We start from the raw sequence: 17,770 nt of genomic DNA, 5'->3' as shown, positions 1-17,770 counted from the left end.
TCTCCCATACTGGACTTTTGAAGCAAAGTTGGAATACCTGAAAAAGAATATATGAAAGTAGATAGTGGTGATGGTTGCACAAGTTTATGGATCCACCAAAAACCACTGAATTGTACATTTAAACAGGGCAAATTTTTTGGTATATGAATGATATCTCAATTTTTATTTTTTATTTTTTTGGAGTCTATCCCAGTAATTTTATTTCACATGACCTGAATATTGATTTTTTTAATTAATTTTTTTGGAGTGTAGTTGATTTACAATGTTAGTGTTAGTGTTAGTTTCAGGTGTACAGCAAAGTGATTCAGTTATACATATCCATATATCCACTCTTTTTTAGATTCTGTTCCCATATAGGTCATTACAGAGTATTGAGTAGAGTTCCCTGTGTCAATTATTAAATTAAATTAATTTTTTTAAAGAATAGATGAAATGCAGATGTGCGAGAGGTCTTTACCCGGGAGGCTCACCCCAGGATTACATCAATCAATTTCCTCCACCTTTGGCTTCCGGTTACATTGGGTTCTGCCAGTGGGAGGGGAAAGGCCACGGCGTTTGTCCCTCATGCTCCTTCTATGCAGGTCATTGTGGATTCGCAGCATCCCTCTATCTCAGCCCCAGCTCCAGTTTCTGAGAACCACTCCCTCCTTTTGCCCCTTTCAACTAAAGATGGTGATGGGACCCCACGGTTGCCAGCAGGGCAGCACGTCTCCTTACCCCCGACCCTCCCCTTAACCATTGCTCCTGTCCTCCTCACTTCCCAAATTACCCGCTGTGAGTGTGCTCTTTCCATCCAACATGCTGACTGATGTGACATATGCACTTGACAGAGCAGAGAAGCAAAATGCATACACACTAGCCCACCATCAGAATCTACCATTAGAACATTATCGATGTTCACTGTCTGCCTCACCCCAAAGGTCTCCAGTGTCCTGAATTTTATGTCCAGCATTCTCTTGCCTTAAAAAAGAAAAAAAATCCTTTAGAACTAAACTCAATATTCTGTAATAACCTATATGGGAAAAGTAACTGAAAAGGAATGGTTACCTGTATATGTATAACTGAATCACTTTGTTATATGCCTGAAACTAACACAACATTGTACGTCAACTATACTCCAATAAAAAATAAAAATTAGGGCTTCCCTGGTGGCGCAGTGGTTGCGAGTCTGCCTGCCGATGCAGGGGACGCTAGTTTGTGCCCCGGTCCAGGAGGATCCCACATGCTGCGGAGCGGCTGGGCCCGTGAGCCGTGGCCACTGGGCCTGCGCGTCCTGGGCCTGTGCTCCGTGGCGGGAGGGGCCACGGCAGTGAAGGGCCCGCGTACCGCAAAAAATAAATAAAAATTTAAAAAATAAAAATTAAATTTGAAAACATATTTTAAAAAGTCCTTTAAATAATTTATTTTAAAAGACACATTTATCTCCTTACCAAGAAGAAAAAGCCATCATACCCACCATGAGTGAAGCTGAACTCGATATTTATTTGCAGGTGGCGCGTACAGTATTCCAAACCCCCTACGTATAGACTCTTGGTGCAAGAAAACACCAGGCCTTCTCTCCCAGCTTCTCTTGAAGCTAGAGGGTGAGCATGTGACCCTGATTCCACTCTGCAGATGCACAGGATTTAGAATTGAGAGTTGGCCACCCACAGAAGGGGTCAGGAAGAGGAGGTAGCAGAAGGGACAGGAGCGTGGCATTGCCAGCGTTGGCAGCAAAAGCCAGAGCCTCTGGTTGGTTTCAGGGGGATGATTTAAGCTGTGATCTTAGCTGCTGCGCTGTGCTGCCACTTTGTCCCTTTCAATCTTCCAAGGCTGGTGATTCCGTGAGCCCTCAGGATCTACCCAAGAAATCCCTTTGCAGCTTAAATCACACTGAGTCAGTTTCTGTTGCATATAAGGAAGAATCATCGTCAATCCAGATGGCAACTATAAACACAAATGCAGTGTGGGGAGTGATGCTGTTATTAAATTCCAGGTGGATGCTACTGGTGACCAGCAGAGATTGGCCAAAGCTCAGAAGGTGATAATAACCAGCTAACCCTTGACTCTTTATTTCTACACTCATGCCCCCACCACCTCATCTTTACATCCTAGCTGCTCAAATCAAAAATCTTGGCGTCGTCTCTACTTTCTCTCTTTCACACCTCACAGCTAATCTATCAGGAGATCCTGTTCACCTGACTTGCAAAGTATATTCAGAACCAACCACTTCAAAACACCTTCTTGGCCCCTAACCTACTCAAACCACCATGATTTCTCACCTGGAATATTGCACCAGCCTCCTCCTCTTCTGCATTTTCCTCCCTGCCTATAGATATAAAAATATCTTTCAAAGAGGTAAAACATTCACAGTGCTTTTAAAAATAAAATATATATATGAAAAATATTTTTTAAACAATTCTCTTACCCTCATCTTTCCTCAACTGCCCAATTCCTGATCCCCCACCACTGCCTGTTATAACTTGCACGAGTTATTTATCCAGGTTTTCTTTCTGATTATACAAGGAAAAAAAAACCTGATGAATGGATAAACTGTGGTATATACACACAAAGGAATAGTATTCGGCCTTAAAAAGGAAGGAAATTCTGACATGTGCTACAACATGGATAAACCTTGAAGACATTATGCCTAGCGATATAAGCCAGATATAAAAGGACAGATATATTGTGTGATTCCATTTATATTAGGTACCTAGAGTATGCAAATTCGTAGACAGAAAGTAAAATAGTGGTTTAAAGAGGCTGGGAAGGGGGAATGGGGAGTTAGTGTTTCATGGGGACAGAGTTTTAGTTTGGGAAGATAAAAAGAGTTCTGGAGATGGATGGTGCTGATGGTGGCACAACAGTATGAATGTACTTAATGCCACGGAACTGTACACTCAAAAATGGTCAAAATGGTAAATTTTGTGTTGTGTATATTTTATCACAACTTTAAAAGTAAATATGGAGTCTTTTAGTGGAAAAGCATGAATATTCACTTTTTTTAACTTTTTCACAAAAAGCAACATACTATACACATAAGTGTGAACTTTGGTTATTTCCTTGAATAATACGTCTTAGGAGTTTCTCACATCAGCCTGAGAAGACTTCCTCATTCTTTGGTTCAGCTGCAATATATTCCACTGTGTAGATGGACAATAATTTATGCAACTGATCTTGTTGAACTGATGAATGTTTGGGCTCTCTCCAATCTTTGGCTACGATAGAAATGACTGAAATGAATAACCTTGTGTTTATACTTCATTTCACACATGTGCAAGCATTTCTGTCATGGGATTACTTGGCCAAAGAAACTAAGCATTTGTAATTTTTATGAACATCATCAATTTCACCTCTACGGGGGAGGACTGATGTCCACATGTTAGCATGCTTACTTCCCCACAGCCTCACCATACTGGGCATTATAGATCTCCCAAAGTTTTGCTGATCTAATGCATAAAAATTAGTATCTCACATTTCTCTTATTTTAACTTACATTGCTTTTATCATGAGTGAGGCCCAGTGTCTTTTAGTGCATTAAAGAATATTTGTTTCATTTTTTGTGGACATTATGACTACAACTTTTGCTCAATTTTTTTTCTATGGGATTGTTTATATTTTATTATTAATTCTTAGAAACTCTTTACATATTATGAACATTAAGGGGTCTATAGGAGGAAGTGCAGATACTTTTTCTCAGTTTTTTTTTTTTTTTTTTTTTTTTTGCGGTACGCGGGCCTCTCACTGTTGTGGCCTCTCCCGTTGCGGAGCACAGGCTCCGGACGCGCAGGCTCAGCGGCCATGGCTCACGGGCCCAGCCGCTCCGCGGCATGTGGGATCTTCCCAGACCGGGGCACGAACCCGTGTCCCCTGCATCGGCAGGCGGACTCTCAACCACTGCGCCACCAGGGAAGCCCATTCTCAGTTTTTTTAAAAACTTTTCTGTGGTGGTATTTGGTCTTATTTTTATGCTGTGGAATTATTCATCTTTATCGTCGTTGTTACTTTTGGATTTCGAGTCATAGGAACAAAGGACATCCCCAGACTAATTTTTTAACACAGAAAGAAAATGTCACTCCCCTTTTCAAAACTCTCCACTGGTTCTCTCTCTAACTTAGATTCAGATCCACAACGGTGTGGCCTCCTACACAATCTGATCCCTGAATATTCAGCTCAGATTATATCCCACTCTCTCCCTATAAGTCACTCCATTCCCAGAACATGGACCTCCTTGCTGTTTCTTAAACACTCCACACACACTTCCACCTCAAGGCCTTTGCACTTGCTCTTCCCTCTGCCTAGAATACTTTTCCCAGATATCCACATGTCTCCCTCCTTCAACTCATATAGGGACTCAAATGTCACCTCCTCAGAGAGGCCCCCTCTCTATCCCCTGAACGTGCTTTTTTTTTTTTTAATTTAATTTTATTTATTTATTTATTTTATTTTTGGCTGTGTTGGGTCTTTGTTGCTGTGCGCGGGCTTTCTCTAGTTGCGGTGAGCGGGGGCTACTCTTTGTTGCAGTGTGTGGGTTTCTCATTGCATGGCTTCTCTTGTTGCAGAGCACGGGCTCTAGGCACGCAGGCTTCAGTAGTTGTGGCCTGCAGGCTCTAGAGTGCAGGCTCAGTAGTTGTGGCACATGGGCTTAGTTGCTCCGCAGCATGTGGGATCTTCCCGGGCCAGGGCTCAAACCCATGTCCCCTGCATTGGCAGGCGGATTCTTAACCATTGCGCCACCAGGGAAGTCCCATCCAATTATTCTTAATTTACTGAAACTTTTTGGTCTCAGCCTAAATACCACTTCCTTCGGGAAGCCTTCCTTGATTCCCCAGGCTAGATGAGATGAGCAGGCTCCTCTGGGCCTTTGCAGCTTCTTATTTATGGGCAGTTCTCCCTGGCCCGGCTGTGAGCTCTGTGGGGACACATATCATTGAAATTCCATGGTGCTTTCAGACCCAGTAATCAACCCCAAACGTGATTGCTAAATTATTCTTTCTCCCCTTTTAGCAATAAGCTTCTCTTGAAAACCCTCACTGCCTTCAGAAACCTCCTTTGACCCGCAGAGGAGGCATGCGATTCCCTTAGGGATCTGGAAGCAAAGCCAGTTCTTAAAGCCCTGCGGAAACCAAGAAATGACCCAAGGAGCCGTGGCTGGGACTGGAAGTGACCAAACTGCGCACATCCCGGCATACCGTCCACGCTAAGAAGCTCCTGACACCTCCTACCAGAGCGATCAACTGTACCTCTCTGAGCCTCAGTTTCCTCATCCGTAGAATGGAAGAGTTGGTGGAGAGAAAGTCCCAGTAAGTGCAGGAACTTAGTAGGTGTACCATCAGTGACAGACGTTCGTTGTTATGTGGCTATGGGTGTTATTCCTTGACACCTGGGTCCTGCCCAACCTTTCCCGGAAAGCCTCGGGCTGGAAGCCCAGGAGGAGGGGGTGAAAACAGAGGGCACACCTCCCTGCAAGGCCGTCCCGCCCGCCCCGGGCTCGCTGCAAACCGGTCGTCCCAGGGAGGGGAAGGCGGGCGGAATCTGAGCTGCAGTAGCAGCTGCTCTAGGCTAGAGGCCAAAGTCTACTCCCTCCTCCATTGACATTCCTCCGGGAGGAGGTCGAGCGCTACTCTGCGTCTGGCCGGTGGTTCGCTGGCGCCCTCTCGTGGCCACGTTCGAGAGGTTGGACTTGACCACTGACAGGGGCCAGCCGAGTGGAGCCCATAGTTACTCTCCCGACCTCCTACCCTCCTTGGGCTCCCTCTTTGTTTTGTTTCGTTTTTTAATTGAAGTACAGTTAATTTACAATGTTGTGTTAGTTTCTGGTGTATAGCAAGGTGATTTTATATATATATATATATATATATATATACATATATATATACTTTTTCATATTTTTTTCATTATAGTTTATCACAGGATACTGACTGTAGTTCCCTGTGCTATACAGCAGGACCTCGTTGTTTATCTATTTTATATATAATGGTTTGTATCTGCTAATTTGGGCTCCCTCTTAAACCTGGATTCAGAAGCTCAGTTCCATCTCTTTACCTGCTGTGTGACCCTGAGCAAGTCACTTAACCTCTCTGTGCCTCAGTTTCCTAGCTGTACAGTATTGGGCAGGACACTTCATTCTGTGATTTTTTTCACCTGCAAAATGGGTCAATGGGTCAGTAGATTGCTGAGAGGATTCAAAGAGAGAGTCCAGATGAACGTGGCTACAGTAAATATCCACTCCATGAGGGGGGGTTTCCATCCTGTTCACTGCTGTGTCCCCAGCAACAAAGCCAGCCATGCAGTAGGTGCTTAAATTTATTTTATTTATTTCATTATTAATTATTGAGCAAATGCTTATCATTCTTCTTTTGGGGGACCTGGACTGGGGTGGGTTGGAGGGATCAAGTGCATGAGATATGAATTCCTGCTATCACTCATTCACTCAGCATCCATTTTTGACTCCATCCATCAGTTCACTGGGTGGCAAGGCTATATCCCAAAGGACCCCACACTAGTTGTTTTCCTGCCTCCTCTGCTGCGCATTGGTACCCAAGGGCAGTTTTCCCTTCCTGGACCCACCTCCAAGTCAACATAGGAACTCAAGGGAATTCCCTGATGGTCCAGTTGTTAGGACGCTAACAACTTCCACTGCAGGGGGAACGGGTTTGATCCCTAGTCGGAAACTAAGATCCCACAAGCCTTGCAGTGTGGCCTAAATAAATAAATATATAAATAGGGGTTTCCCTGGTGGCGCAGTGGTTGAGAGTCCGCCTGCCGATGCAGGGGACACGGGTTCGTGCCCCGGTCTGGGAAGATCCCACATGTCACGGAGCGGCTGGGCCCGTGTGCCATAGCCGCTGAGCCTGCGCATCCGGAGCCTGTGCTCCGCAACGGGAGAGGCCACAACAGTGAGAGGCCCGCGTACCACAAATAAATAAATAAATAAGTTCTGCTTATTGCTAAAATAAAAAAGGAAAGAAAAGAAACTCAAGAGACCTCTGCAGGACTGAGTGTGCTGCAGAGAGGCTTGGATGCACCTATCTGGTAAAGATTCTCACTCGGGAGACAGACACTGGCACTGAGGAAGGAGCCCAGACTGGAGAGAAAGGTGAGAATAAAACCTCTGCAGCCCCTCACCTTTGGATATCCCCCATCCTGGACACCTGGGAACCCCTAGGATGGGGGCAGGGATGTGGACACCTGGTATAAGGATGAAGATGTGAAGCGGGGGAGCTCACCCCCAGCCAAAAGAGAGCTGAACAGAACCACTGGAGGTTCCCTGAGAGCCTGGGAGAACAGTGGAATATGCCACTCCAAATGGACACCAGTGTTCTAGAACTTTCTAAATTAGGTCTCACCTGCATCCCTGATCCAGGCTTTAATTAAATTCTGTTGATTTTTTGCTTCATAAGAGATTGTTTACCATAGACTTAAGAGCATTACCCATCCTCATGGTTCACCTGCCTGACCCGGGGTAAGTTCATCGTCTCGGGGCCTCGGTTTCCTCATTTGTACAATGGGTGGTAATCCTTACTTCAGCTGTGAGACTTCTGTGAGTGTACATAGAGCATGTAGAACAGTGTCTTGCCCACAGTAGGTGCACGATAAATGCCTGAGGAATAAATGACTACCCCCTTTGTGTCTGACACACTCAGTTTCCCAAATCTCTACAAAGATAGAGTCTGGAAAGTGGGCACACAGTGAACCCAAGTCACGGGAGGCTATGAGGTTTAAGGAGAAAGTAAGTTCTCAAAAAATGTCCACTCCAGGGACTTCCCTGGTGGCGCAGTGGTTAAGAATCTACCTGTCAATGCAGGAGACATGGGTTCGAGCCCTGGTCCGGGAAGATCCCACATGCAGTGGAGCAACTAAGCCCATGTGCCACAACTACTGAGCCTGCGCTCTAGAGCCCGCAAGCCACAACTACTGAGCCCATGTGACACAACTACTGAAACCCGCACACCTAGAGCCCATGCTCTGCAATAAGACAAGCCACCGCAATGAGAAGCGCATGCACCGCAACGAAGAGTAACCCCCACTCACCGCAGCTAGAGAAAGCTCCCTCACGGCAACGAAGACCCAACGCAGCCAAAAATAAAAATAAATAAAATAAATAAATTCATTAAAAAAAAAAAGTCTATTCCACACAAGCAGCAACTTTGTCTATTGTGGTCACTGCTGTGTCCTCAGCATGCTAAGTAGGGCCAAGCTTGTAGTAAATATTTAATGAATTTTTGTGGGATAAATGAATATTATCATTGTTTGGCGAGGTCTGGATCCCTCCAATAGGCAAGACTCTCCAAGCTGGCAGTACTGACTTCACTGAAGAAGAAAGAAACAGACAAACTTGTCTGCAGCCCCACCTGCTTCAAAGGGGCAGACACCACAAATTGGGTTCAACGTCTTTAATAGGGCATATTAAACAGCCAGTGAGAATTATTTCAGGCCAGAGAAAGCCTTCTTCCAGGAATGCTTCAAGCAAGATGTGTTTTCCTCCCTGGTTTAATACGTATAATTTGCCTGTTGGAAAAGGAGCCCAGAGAGATTGGCATGATTTAGGAACAATAGACAGTGGACGATTTACCAAGTGTAATCGGCTCCTGCAAGGAAGGAGAAAAGCCATGCAGTGCATGCTGGGCCCCGAAAGATCTGAAACCCGGTAAGAGCATTTGACCCATGCATTTCCCAGAAGCTTCCACTACACTGGGTCCCCGGGGTCAGATGGCTAAATGCCATATGGCTGATCATGCCTGCAATTGGGAAATGAAAACATAATGCCTGCATTGCCCCAGTTGGAACAACTACACCAGACACTCTCGTCAGTTTCACAAGGGCAGAGGAGGGGACAGTCCTTGTTCCTTCTGCCCCTACCAGCCAATCCCAACCAAGCCTCGAGTGCATGCCCAGGGCCACGTGGCCCGGGCTCCCTGATGGGGGAGGAGAGGGCTTCAGGACGAGACCCCATGGCTGATGGGAAAGGGAGCCCTCCTAACACCCTGGCCCCAAAGGCGTGGGTGGGGCCTGGAACACTTCTCAATGCAACTGTCCCCAGCCCCCACCCCCCACCCCGCGGAGGATTGGCTGAGGAGGGCGGAGCAACCCCCTCGTCACCCATTGGATTTATGGGAATTTCCTCCCCATGTTCATTTAGATATTAACTCGGCCAGGGTAAGCCAAGACAAACAGACCAGATCTGGGGTGGACAAGAGGACAGGCATCTGTGGCCTGTGGCCCTACATTGTCCTCCCACCGCCATGGATGTGCCCTGGCTCCTAGGATTGATTCTACTCCTCCTGGGGACCCCCGTTGCCCATGCTGAGCCACTGTGAGTCTGGAGAACTGAGGGGATATCTGCCATCTGTATGATTCCCTGCATGTGACCCCCGTCCATCACTTCCACCTCTTGAGTCCCCCGGTGCCCCCATGTTTGTCTGCTGGCAGGTACATCCTGGTGACCCCCCGGGTCCTGCGGGTCGGTAGCCCGGAGAACATCCACGTGCAGGCTCACTCGGACTCCAGAGAGCCCCTTACCAGGCCCCTCAAGGTGAACCTCACCGTGTGGGATTTCCCCATGAAGAAGATGCCAGTGGCTAGGGTTCAGCTCGTTCTCTCACCAGAAAACCACTTTATGGACCAGGCACCAGTGATGGTGGGTGACAGGCCGGGTTGGGTGGCCATCAAGGGAATCTCTGGGTCAGCAGCAAGGATAGAGAGGGGCAGACTCTAGAGGCACACTGGAGAAGAGATGCAGGGCCTGTGGGACTTCCCTGGCAGTCCAGTGGTTGGGACTTCACCTTCCACTGAAGGGGTTGCAGGTTCGATCCCTGGTCAGGGAACTAGGATCCCACATGTCTCACAGCCAAAAAACCAAAACATAAAACAGAAGTAGTATTGTAGTAGGTTCAGTAAGGTCTTTGAAAATGATCTACATCAAAAAGAAAATCTTTAAAAAAAGAGAGAGAGAGATGCAAGGCCTGGATGCAGTTACTGCTTCTCTTATGTCCTATCCATTTTTTTAAATTGAAGCATAGTTGATTTACAGTGTTGTGTTAATTTCTGCTGTACAGCAAAGTGAGTCAGTTATACATACATATACCTTCTTTTTCTTATTCTTTTTTTAACGTCTTTATTGGAGTATAATTGTTTTACAATAGTGTGTTAATTTCTGCTTTATAACAAAGTGAATCAGCTATATGTATACATACATCCCCATATCCCCTCCCTCTTGCATCTCCCTCCCACCCTCCCTATCCCACCCCTCTAGGTGGACACAAAGCACCGAGCTGATCTCCCTGTGCTATGCGGCTGCTTCCCACTAGCTATCTATTTTATGTTTGTTAGTGTATATATGTCCATGTCACTCTCTCACTTCATCCCAGCTTACACTTCCCCCTCCCCGTGTCCTCAAGTCCATTCTCTACGTCTGTGTCTTTATTCCTGTCCTGCCCCTAGGTTCTTCAGAACTTTTTTTTTTTTAGATTCCACATATATGTGTTAGCATACGGTATTTATTTTTCTCTTTCTGACTTACTTCACTCTGTATGACAGACTCTAGGTGCGTCCACCTCACTACAAATAACTCAGTTTCGTTCCTTTTTATGGCTGAGTAATATTTCATTGTATATATGTGCCACTTCTTTATCCATTCACCTGTTCTTTTTCTTATTCTTTACCATTATGGTTTATCACAGGATACTGAATACAGTTCCCTGTGGTATACAGTAGGACTTTGTTGTTTATCCATTCTAGATATATTCCAGTTTGCATGTCCTATCCATTTAGAAACTCAAAGTTCCGTAGGTCTGGGCTCTGAGAAAGGCCTTAATTAGTCCGTATAACGTCTCTGTGCAAATTAATAAAAGGCGCCCTCTGCTGGTAGTCTGGGAAACTGAGCCTAAACGGGATCGCACTCCCACCCCCCCACCCCCCCCCACCCCCCACCCCCCCCCACCCCTGCGCTGGGCTGGATACCTTTGCTCAGCAGCAACCTGGGCGGCACACGTGGGGACCTTGCTCCCAAGGGCAGAAACAGAGAGCTCCCATTCAATTGCTTCTCCAAGATCTGGTCCAGGGCTTTGCCCGCAGGGATGTAGACCCCAGCAGGCCCTGAGGCGTGTGGGCATCTCTCCCCAGATTCCCGAGAGCCTGGTCTACCCGCCACAACCAGGAACGCAGTATGTCATCATCCAGGCAACCTGGGCACCCACCTCGGCCTCCGCATCAATGGAGAAGCTGGTGCTGGTGGCTCCCCACGCTGGCTACATCTTCATTCAGACGGACAAGACCATCTACACTCCTGAGCAATTGGGTACAGCCCCCAGGCACTTGGCCTGGGGCAGGCGCTGACTCTCATCCCCAGTTTTCCCCATGCCCACATGTTCCACCCCCCAGGGTGTCCTTCTGTCCAAGGTCACCCCACTGCCCAAGATCCTAATGACAATACCCACCCCCTCTCCACACTCTATCCCGTGCTCAGAGCCTTCCCTCCTCCTCCAGTTCAATACCGGGTGTACACTGTGAACCACAGGATGGATCCTGTGCCCAGGACATTCACTCTGGACATCAAGGTGACCTCTCCTGAGGGGAGGGTGGATCCCAGACACTGGGGTTATATCACATGCTGAAGGCCTGGGGCATGAACCAACCACCCCCTATATCCCCGCAGAACCCGGAGGGGGTCACCGTGATCAGCCAGGATCTCCTGGCCAAGGACAGTGTCTTCACAAACTCCTTCCACCTCCCAGAGCTCATCAGGTGCCCAGTTGGGGACCCTAGGGGTGGAGGGAGGGAGGTTCTCCTTCTCAGGCTCCATCTCTCCTAACTCTCTGTGCCTCAGTCTTGGGACCTGGAGCATCGAAGCCAGCTACCAAAGTGCACCCAAGCAGAAGTTCAAGGCTACCTTTGAAGTGAAGGAGTTTGGTGAGAAGGGTGTGCCAGGGTGGACAAGGTGGATCACGCAAGGACTGGGGCTGGAAATGCAAAGGTCTCATGGTGTACCTACTGTGTGCCAGGGCCTGAGGACTATGTGTTCCAGCCCTTGGGGGCTTCCAGAATCACTGAGGAAGGAGCGAGTGGGGCAGGGAGGGGACGGGGGGGCGGTGACAGTGAAACGCTGAGGGTGACTCTCTCTTTACTGCACCCAGTGCTCCCATCTTTTGAGGTCCAGCTGACACCAAACAAGACTTTCTTCTACCTCAACGATGAGGCTCTGGGTGTGAATATCCAGGCCCGGTGAGTTCCGTTACCCCCAGCCTGGCCAGAGGACCAGAAATGCCAAGAAACTGAATGGGTAGAGAGAAATGAGCCACTTCTGTAGCTCTTAGGGTATAGGAGAGGCACTCTCTGCCACCCATGAGACAATCTTGTCCCGTGAGGTTATAAGGACCATCCCTTCAGGCCTCTGGGGTTGTACAGGCCACCTTACCTACCTAATGGAGTTATACGACATCTCATGGTTTGGACCATCTCTAAAGGTCCACGAGGTTGCATAGGCACCTTTACCATCTTGTGAGGTTGTCCAGACCATCTCTGAAGTTCTATGAAATTGCAAATGTCACATATGTTGCCTTATGGAATTTACAGACCATCCCCACAACTTTACAAGGCTGTACAGGCCATATTGTCCATCTAGGGTTGTAAGGGCCATATCTGCCACTTCTTGACATTATACAGACCATTTCTGCAGATCTATCATGCTATACAGGTCAACTAGACTGCCTGACGAGGCTTCATAGGCCACCTTTGCCATCCCAGGGGCTGTTCAGATTTCTTTCTTTCTTTCTTTCTTTCTTTCTTTCATCTGCATTGGGTCTTCGTTGCTGTGTGCGAGCTTTCTCCAGTTGCAGTGAGCAGGGGCTACTCTTTGTTGCGGTGCGTGGGCTTCTCATCGCGGTGGCTTCTCTTGTTGCAGAGCACAGGCTCTAGGCATGCAGACTTCAGTAGTTGTGGCACACGGGCTTAGTTGCTCCAGGGCATGTGGAATCAAACCTGTGTCCCCTGCATTGGCTGGGAGATTCTTAACCACTGCGCCACCAGTGAAGTCCTTGTTCAGATTTCTCTGTGGCTCCATATGGCTGTACAGCTTACCTCTACCATCTTGTGAGGTTGCACAGGCTTCATCTGCAACCCAACAAGGCCTTAAGGGACATATTTGTCACCTCCCAGGCTTGTGTTGGTCAGTAATGGAAACATCTAAGTTACCAGGGGCCAATTCCACCCCTCCCAAAGTGTTAAGGCCGTTTCTGCAGCCCCATGAGATTACACAGGCTGTCTCTGCAGATACATGAGGTTGTGTGGGTGCTTCAGAGCCAGTGAGATGGCTGTCCATCCCCCAGATATATATTCAACAAGCCAGTGGATGGACACGCTCTGGCCATCTTTGGGGTGAAGCAGGATTCCCATCGGATCCCCATCCAAAGCTCCCTGCAGAGGGTGGAGGTGACTGAGACCCCCCCACTGTCTCTCCTTCCCCCTCTCCTCCCCCTTTTTTCCCCCTTCCCCACCTCCCCTTCCTCTGCTATCACCCATTTCCCAAGAAACCATCTCCCCTCCTCTCTCTTGCGCTGAGAGCAGATCTTTGAAGGCCTCGGCCACGTCTCCCTCCAGAAGGACACACTGATGGCCACATTCCAAGGCCCAGAAGAGGACTTCATTGGGGCCTCAATCTTTGTCAACGTCACTGTCTTCTCCTCAGGTGCCACCCTCACCCACGCCCCTGGCTGAGGTCAGGACACTGTGTCCTTTCCCAACCCAGACACTCCACCCATGTGACCTTGGGCCACCTCCTGCCTCAGTTTCCTCATCAGAGAAATGGGGAAATGCTGGAAGGGCTGGGAGGCGCTGAAATCGTGTTACTGTCTTTTCCTGCCTTCACCAAGATGGGCCTCCCATACCAGCCTGCCCTTTCCCCAGGAAACTGAACCTCTGCTGCAGAACTTACGATCCTCCTGTCTCTCCAGGGGGTGAGATGGTCCAGGCCGAGACCTCCGGGGTGAAGATTGTCCAGAGCCCATACAACATCAAGTTCTCCAGGACACCCCAGTATTTCAAGCCAGGGATGCCATTCCACTTTAGGGTCAGAGTCTGGGTTCACTCCACGCAGGGACTCTGGACGCCTCCCTGAAACAGACCTTCCCAGGCGACAAAACCCCACACAGGTTTCACCTGCCTCCCAGAGCTCATCTGTCTGAGAGCTGAGTCTATAATGCCTCCAGACCAACCCCAAGGTTCCCTCAAGTCTTAACCAGGTCCCCCCAAAGCACAGTGATGGCTCCAGAATTTATCTGTGGGGGTGTTATGGATCACAGTCAGGCTGGAAAGTGATGCTTAGAAGTTTATCTTAAGGCTACATTTGTCCAGAAAGCATGCTATTTTTACATACATTCATTTGGGTTGACTTTGAAATGTCTGATAAGCATTAGAAAAGCTGGAGACATCCTTTGGTGCCAATCCTACTCCAAGTTTTCCCCAAGCCCTCCACATCTCTTCCTACCCTTTTCACCCTCAGTTCCCCCCACCCTTACCCCCCTGTACACCAAGGGCTGCCACATACAGTTGTACTCTGCAAAACTCTAGGGGCTCCACTCATAGGCTCTAAATGAGAGGTGTCCCTGGTGTTGCTCAGTGCACAACTCGTACAGCTGTACAAGGCAGTCCTATCCAGATTGCATTAGTTCCCACCTCTTACACCAGGCCACCCCCAGGCCTGTCCTTGATCTCATGCCAGATTCCACCACAGGTCTTCGTCTCAAATCCTGATGGGTCCCCAGCCTCCAAAGTCCTCGTCCGCTGCCAAAACCACAAAGTACATACCTCGTCCAGTGGGGTGGCCACTCTGACCATCAACACAAATGGAGATCTGAAGGAGCTCCCTATCCTGGTACCAACCTTATGGGGCAGGGAGAACGGGGCTGGGACTGTGTGAGCTGGAAGGGTTATTAGGGATTTACTTGCCCATCATGCTCCCCAGGTGGAAACTGATGCACCTCTCCAGCCAGAGGAGCAGGCTTCAGCCAGGATGACAGCTTGGCCTTACTCAACTCAGGATGGGTCAGGGAACTTCCTGCACATTGAGGTGAAGACATTGGGCACAGAGGTTGGCAGCAACATCCAGCTGAGCCTCAACACAAAGCATCAAAATCCTGCAACCAAGGACTGGATCACTCACTTCACCATCCTGGTGAGGGGTTAGGACCTGATACGAACTGATAAGTTGAGCTGATGAGAACCATCTGGGATGGACTCAGACCTAGGGGCTGAAGCAAAAGGACTAGGGGGCTCCCCTGTGGGCTGGGATAGCCTAGGGTAAGGGCTGGTTCTACCCTTCTCATATCCATAGTCTCCCTTGTCTCCAAGGTCCTGAGTAAGGGTCAGATCGTGTATGCCAAACATCAGTTAAAAAGTCATGGGAGTGTCTACACGTCAGCCATTATTGATGTGACTTCAAAGATGCTTCCTTCCTTCCGCATCCTGGCTTTTTATTTACTGCCAAGGGGAACAGGGCAGGACCCTGAATTGGTAGCTGATTCCATTTGGATTGATGTGAATGACAAATGCAAGGAGAAGGTGAGTCAAACTCCTTGAAGTTGTACACCACCATCATAATGCTTGGGAGATGGTCTGTACAAATTCAAGGGCTCTCAGTCTGGAGGCAGAGGAGAGGAAGGAGAAGTGATGTGGCCTTAAAACCTCAACTTAGGGCTTCCCTGGTGGCGCAGTGGTTGAGAGTCTACCTGCCGATGCAGGGGACACGGGTTCGTGCCCCGGTCCGGGAGGATCCCACATGCCACGGAGCGGCTGGGCCCGTGAGCCATGGCCGCTGAGCCTGCGCGTCCGGAGCCTGTGCTCCGCAACGGGAGAGGCCACAACAGTGAGAGGTCCGCGTACCGCAAAAAAAAACAAAAAAACAACAACAAAAAAACTCAACTTAAGAGGCGGAGAAGATGCAAGTAAATGTGTAGAGTTGAGATTGGCCTGGTGGAGTTCCCAGATGCTCCATCAGAGCTGAGGGAGCATGAACTTGAAAGTGGACTTGGGGAAGCCCCTTGGTGACCTATGAGCCTCTTTTCCTGACATCTCTCTTTTTCCTTGCTTAGCTGAAGGTTGGCATGAAGAATGAAGGATACCTCCAGCCTGTACAGCCCAGCAGCCAGGTGGAATTGAAGGTGACGGGTGATGCAGAGGCCACAGTGGGGCTGGTGGCCGTGGACAAGGCTGTCTATATCTTGAACAGCAAACACAAGTTCACACAGAAGAAGGTAAGAACATGTGGGCTTTGGACCCAAAGATTGCCTGGAGATTCTAGCTGGAGCCTCAGTTTCTTCACCTATTAAATGAACAACATTGGTGGTTGCAAGGATTCAAGGAGCCTGTGCACAGCATAGAGATTGGCAGGTAGTAAGGGCTCAGTAAATGGGTGATTATGTGAAAATTATTATTTGAACCAGCAATTACAGTGCACCATTGCACCTTCCCTGAATGGGTCATACAGGCTCTAAATCCAGGTTCCTCTCTTGACCCTCAGGTCTGGGATACGGTGGAGGAACATGACATTGGCTGCACAGCAGGCAGTGGGAAAGACAGACTTGCTGTGTTCAAGGATGCTGGATTGGACATGAAGATGAGCACAGGGATGGACACTTTGGCAAGCTCAGGTACATAAGGGGGGCAGGAAGAGGGCAGGGGTGGGGGAAGTGCTATCTAGTGGTTAGGAACATGGACTTTGGTGTGAAACTGATGAGCTAAAATCTAGGACCCTGCCACTTACCACAGGCCGGACATATTTTCTCTCTGATTTTCAGTTTATCTCTCCATAAAATGTACATAATAATATAAGTAACTTACCATATGCTAATTAAGATATAGTTTTGGCCATGTGTATCAGAGATACAAATTAACAGTAGCTTAAACAGGTAGAAGTTTATTTCTTGCTCAGTAACAGTCCAGAGGTCATTCTGGGACTCAGGCTCCTTCTAGCTTGTTGCTCTGCCATATTCCAAGATGAAGTCTCACAAGGACCTCCTGCCAGGCACCAGGATGAAGGGAAGTGGAAAGAATAGTACACTTCTCTCTTGTCTCATTGGCCAGAACTCAGTCACATGGCCCTATCTAGGTACAAAGGAGGCTGGGAAATGTAGTCTTCATTCTGAGTGATACATAAAAGATGGAGGTTTAGTTGCCACAAACGATAGGGGAGAATGGATATTTTGGGGACAACTAGGAGGGTCTTCTTTCAGCTATAAATAGTGTTATTAATAACAATTTCTGGGACTTCCCTGCTGGTCCAGTGGTTAAGACTCCACACTCCCAATGAAGGGGGCCTGGGTTCAATCCCTCGTAAGGGAACTAGATCCTACATGCGGCAACTAAAAGTTCGCATGCTGCAACTAAAGATCCCACATGCCACAACTAAAAGACCCCGCATGCTGCAATGAAGATCCTGAGTGCTGCAACTAAACCTGGTGCAGCCAAATAAATAAATAAATATGTTTTTAAAAATAACAATTTCTATTTACTACAAGCTGGACCCTGTGCTAAGTACTTTTATATGCATGATCTCATAGATAGAACTATGATTATTCCATTTTACATAGCTGGAGAAATTAAAACCCAGAGAGGTTAAGTGACTTGCTGAAGATTGCACAACTTTTTTTCTTAATAAATTTATTTTATTTATTTAGTTTTTGCTGCATTGGGTTTTCATTGCTGCGCGCGGGCTTTCTCTAGTTGTGGCAAGCGGGGGCTACTCTTTGTTGCAGTGCGTGGGCGTCTCATTGCAGTGGCTTGTTGCAGAGCATGGGCT

At 48.0% G+C, this 17,770-nt stretch overlaps 1 protein-coding gene across 5 annotated transcripts in view; it reads left to right on the top strand.

Annotated features, from left to right (window-relative positions):
- Positions 1–9,166: 9,166 nt before the first annotated feature.
- LOC308616074 (complement C3-like) overlaps positions 9,167–17,770 on the top strand; it is a 28,078-nt gene continuing 19,474 nt past the window's right edge. For 4 of the 5 annotated variants that reach the window (XM_081232087.1, XM_081232085.1, XM_081232086.1 and 1 more), the window contains exons 1-15: positions 9,167–9,295; positions 9,412–9,619; positions 11,104–11,278; positions 11,467–11,537; positions 11,636–11,724; positions 11,807–11,889; positions 12,114–12,201; positions 13,305–13,407; positions 13,543–13,663; positions 13,929–14,044; positions 14,708–14,848; positions 14,939–15,148; positions 15,325–15,534; positions 16,065–16,226; positions 16,493–16,622. In XM_081232087.1, coding sequence (XP_081088213.1) covers positions 9,225–9,295; positions 9,412–9,619; positions 11,104–11,278; positions 11,467–11,537; positions 11,636–11,724; positions 11,807–11,889; positions 12,114–12,201; positions 13,305–13,407; positions 13,543–13,663; positions 13,929–14,044; positions 14,708–14,848; positions 14,939–15,148; positions 15,325–15,534; positions 16,065–16,226; positions 16,493–16,622 — 1,978 coding nt within the window. In that variant the 5' untranslated portion in view covers positions 9,167–9,224. Of the gene's footprint in view, positions 9,296–9,411; positions 9,620–11,103; positions 11,279–11,466; positions 11,538–11,635; positions 11,725–11,806; positions 11,890–12,113; positions 12,202–13,304; positions 13,408–13,542; positions 13,664–13,928; positions 14,045–14,707; positions 14,849–14,938; positions 15,149–15,324; positions 15,535–16,064; positions 16,227–16,492; positions 16,623–17,770 lie in introns of those variants that run through there. The other variant, XM_081232088.1, reaches the window with a different exon arrangement.

The sequence above is a fragment of the Mesoplodon bidens genome (genome assembly GCF_964165515.1).
Source record: "Mesoplodon bidens genome assembly, chromosome: 4".
In the NCBI taxonomy this organism is placed as follows: Eukaryota; Metazoa; Chordata; class Mammalia; order Artiodactyla; family Ziphiidae; genus Mesoplodon; species Mesoplodon bidens.
The sequence above is the reverse complement of the archived record's forward strand: the minus strand, read 5'-3'. Positions and strand labels throughout refer to the sequence as shown.